The sequence below is a fragment of the Propithecus coquereli genome, unplaced genomic scaffold, assembly GCF_000956105.1.
Source record: "Propithecus coquereli isolate 6110/MARCELLA unplaced genomic scaffold, Pcoq_1.0 Scaffold227, whole genome shotgun sequence".
Classification (NCBI taxonomy): Eukaryota; Metazoa; Chordata; class Mammalia; order Primates; family Indriidae; genus Propithecus; species Propithecus coquereli.
This window is the reverse complement of record NW_012147808.1, coordinates 1206881-1210596: the sequence shown is the minus strand read 5'-3', so window position 1 is coordinate 1210596 and position 3716 is coordinate 1206881. Positions and strand designations below refer to the sequence as shown.

At 35.2% G+C, this 3716-nt stretch overlaps 1 protein-coding gene across 1 annotated transcript in view; it reads left to right on the top strand.

Annotated features, from left to right (window-relative positions):
• PHF21A (PHD finger protein 21A) overlaps positions 1 to 3716 on the top strand; it is a 152728-nt gene that overhangs the window by 16298 nt on the left and 132714 nt on the right. The window contains exon 2 of the mRNA XM_012645209.1: positions 866 to 931. Coding sequence (XP_012500663.1) covers positions 866 to 931 — 66 coding nt within the window. The remainder of the gene's footprint in view (positions 1 to 865; positions 932 to 3716) is intronic.

The following is a 3716-nucleotide window of genomic DNA, read 5'->3' as shown; positions in this document are numbered from 1 at the left end:
AAAAAAAAAAAAAAAAGAAAGAAATTCCAAATGGAATAAAAATAAAACTCAATAGAGGGGGAGGATGTGTGCTCCAACCCTGACAGAAGACCAGGCAGGGTAAATTGAAATAACTATATGTGAGACGATCAATAAAAGCAGTCTCATTGCGGTGGCATTCAGTCTGCTGGTAGGCTGTCCTGCTACATTAAACTTTTGAAAATTTTAATTTTGGAATTTTTTTGCCCACTTGAGTAAAAGGCAAGCATGCTCAGTGTATGTCATCTAAAATAGTATTCTTTTTTTGATTCCTAGAATTTTAGAACTGAGAAAATGCCCTGGTAGTCAGTGTGTTAATTTGAATGATGTAGCGTTAAGGCAGTTGCAGTACTGACAGCTTTTCAGATCTAGGCTAAAATAACAAATGTACTTTGCTAAATAAGGGAGAGGGCAAGTGGAGAAAAACCTCTTAATCTTTGTTGATAATGCCACTAAGCATGCAGTGTATGTGTAGTTATAACCTCCATTTTCCTACTTTTGTCTGATTAGTGCAGCTCTAGGTTTTCCGTCAACTGATACTTTCTATAAAGAATAACAATGTTTTAGTAGACAGGTACTATTACAGTGCAAGATGCTAAAATATAGAACTTCTTGTAATTTAAAACAATTGCAAAGAAGCTGCCCCTGTTTTAGTGCTAGAAGCCTGCATTTAGGATCTATGCATTAGGTGGTGGTGGTATGACTACGATTTAATGCATGACAAATTTGATTGGCTAAATGCTTACGGTTGCTTCGTCATTTGTAATACAGTATGCATAGTCCTCTTGCTACTATTCTGTTAACAAATGAAATATCTTTCTCACAGATATTTTTTCTTTCCAATCAGAATGCTGACTTAAAGAAACAGCTTCATGAACTCCAAGCCAAAATCACAGCTTTGAGTGAGAAACAGGTAGGGGAAAGGGGTGGGGGGCATATTTTTAACATTGTGTTCTAAAGATATGTCTGCTGGAGGCTTCTAAGAGAACTGCTATTTTTCCTCATGTGTGAAAATAAGTGTGGGCAGCCAGACTCAGTTTTATTTTTGCTTGAGCTCTGTTTATCTATTTTTATTTTTGGTTGAAATCAGTCTCTGGAGTATCCCATGGGTATATGTTACTGGCAAATATCTAAAAGCAATGTGGCACGCTGCCGTTGACTGTGTTAATTAAACTCTATAGTTTACCCATAGGGGAAAAGGGTAAAGAAAGTTAGTGGGAGTATGTGATAGAGAATCAGGTAGCTGCTGTCTGTATCTTGTTACCTGTCTTAAAGGCTTGAGCTGACATCTAATCTTTGTGGGGAGAATAGTTGTAAGTAGATTGCTTTAAACGTAGGTCTTCCATTCTGAGTATCATCATACCTTTATGTTAATCTCTACTAGATATCGACCAACTATTATGTAAACACACTTTGGTGAAAACTTGTTAGACTTACGCTAAGGACATGTGAAAAATATTCTTTGGAATTATTTGTATAATGACCTCCACTTCACCAGTTCAGGCAGCTCCTGCCACCAGGTGGAGTGTGACAGTTGATAGAGCTGTAAGTAAATGTCTGTGGTAATCTGACAAAGTATTTGCTTTCTTGTTCTTTTCCCACCACTCTCCCTCTGATTAAAAAGTGCAGTTTTCTGTCTTGGAATAGGTGAGTGTATGAACCAAAAGAATAAGGTGATTTGTAGTTGATAGTTCATGCTGGTGACATCTTATTGAAGATTTTTGACTAAATAGTTGTCAATAACTGCTTTTTTTTTTAACTTTTATTTAGTGAAATAATAATAGTGAGAGTAATTTATTCCTGGAGAATTGTTATTGTGTTTGTATTGTGTTTTCATTTAACTGAGGGGAAAAATAAACCTTGAGAACTATGTGGAATAGATATGAGTTGTTAATGTTTCAGAATAGCATCTTCTTACAAGCTGCATGAACAACTGCTTTTTACTCCTCCCTCCTATTCTTATGCTTCCCCATCTTGTCTTCTCCACAGACAGGAGGTATTTTAGATTAGGGAATTGCCAAACTAAAATTGGGAGGAGGTGGGATGGTGGAGAACAATTTGTAAGGAAAAATATAAACAGAGTTGGTTAGTATGTATTTGGCTCTGAAATGTGATTCAGTTCTCTAAAGTCAAAATGATGTGTGTTAGTGAAAGTGTTCTAGCTTTAGAATTCTGTTAGCGCTGAGCCTCCTTATAGTTTCAGGGTTAGTTTGACAAGATGCCAATGAATGAGTCACGTTTGCTGAAAAATTCTTGCGTTCCAGCAGGGAAAGGTGAGAACTGATTACTGGAGTAGCGGGGTGAGGGGGATGCTGTCGAAATGTTAAGACAACCTAAGGCTACATTTGGGGAAAGTGGGGCAATTTTAAAAATTTACGTTTATTTGAAATTTTTGTTTGTGAGAACTAATATAAAGACTTGGTTTATTCTGTAACTTTTTATTCTTTATTTTATTTTATTTTTTTCTGCCAGGGACCTTACTTAATAGGAAATTGCAACTATCTGTGTTCAGTAAGGCATTTCATCCAGTGGCAAATTCTAATTGTCATCTGAACTAAGTTTGGATGTTAGAAACTGGAATTTTAAAAAAATGTCTAGCATCGGGAAAGCCTTAGGCATATAAAGTAAAGAAGAGTCAGAAACTGAAATGCAGTCTTCCAGTTTTTATAATATTTGCTTAACTATTAAAATAACCTTTTTGATGAAATGGAAAAATATCATTTTTAGGTAGGATAGTACTTAAAGGAAGCACAGCTATAAAGTCCAAAAGCTGATCCCTCCTCAGACTTATTTCCAACATAAAACATTGCCGTTTAGTTTAAAATAGTTTTATTTTACTTATCAATTTCCTTCCACTTTAATAATGAAAATATACATTAACATGACTAATATTTTAACATTAATATTTTGTTAGAAAAATTTAAAGTATAGAAAAGTTTGAAGAATAATGTCATATTCTAGACTTAATAACTATTAACCCTTTGTCATATTTGCTTCCATTCTTTTTTTATGTGCATTTTTCTATAATTACTTTTTGTGTATCCATTTGAACACTTAATTATACAAGTAATAGATGCATACATTCTCTTATTTTGCTTTATTGAAAAAATTGTAGATAGTCAATAATTCTTGCAGTAGATACTTATTAGTTCTTGTTCATTGTCGCCACTTCAATCTTTGGTACTTATTCAATTTCTTCCTTAAAACTATGTTAATGATGTCGTCTATTTGGGAGAATATGGTCTTCAGTAAACATCCTTCATGGCTAAAATTCAGTGAATTTCATAGAATTTTTGGTTGGAAGGCTCTAGTGCTTTTAAACTGTAACTTGAGATTTTTGCAGAGAAACTCTCTGGCAGATTTTGAAGTCAGCTTCTTAACCTATGGGGCTTCAATTTGTGGTTGACAGTTTTAATTTAGAAAATCCCCAGACTTGATTGGCTGAATAAATTTTGTGTTAAGTAGCCATTAAAATCATGATTTCAGGCCGGGCGCGGTGGCTCACACCTGTAATCCTAGCAGTCTGGGAGGCTGAGGCGGGTGGATCGCTCAAGGTCAGGAGTTCAAGACCAGCCTGAGCAAGAGCGAGACCCCGTCTCTACTAAAAATTAGAAAGAAAGTAATTGGACAACTAAAAATATATAGAAAAAAAAAAATTAGCCGGGCATGGTGGCTCATGCCTTTAGTCCCAGCTACTC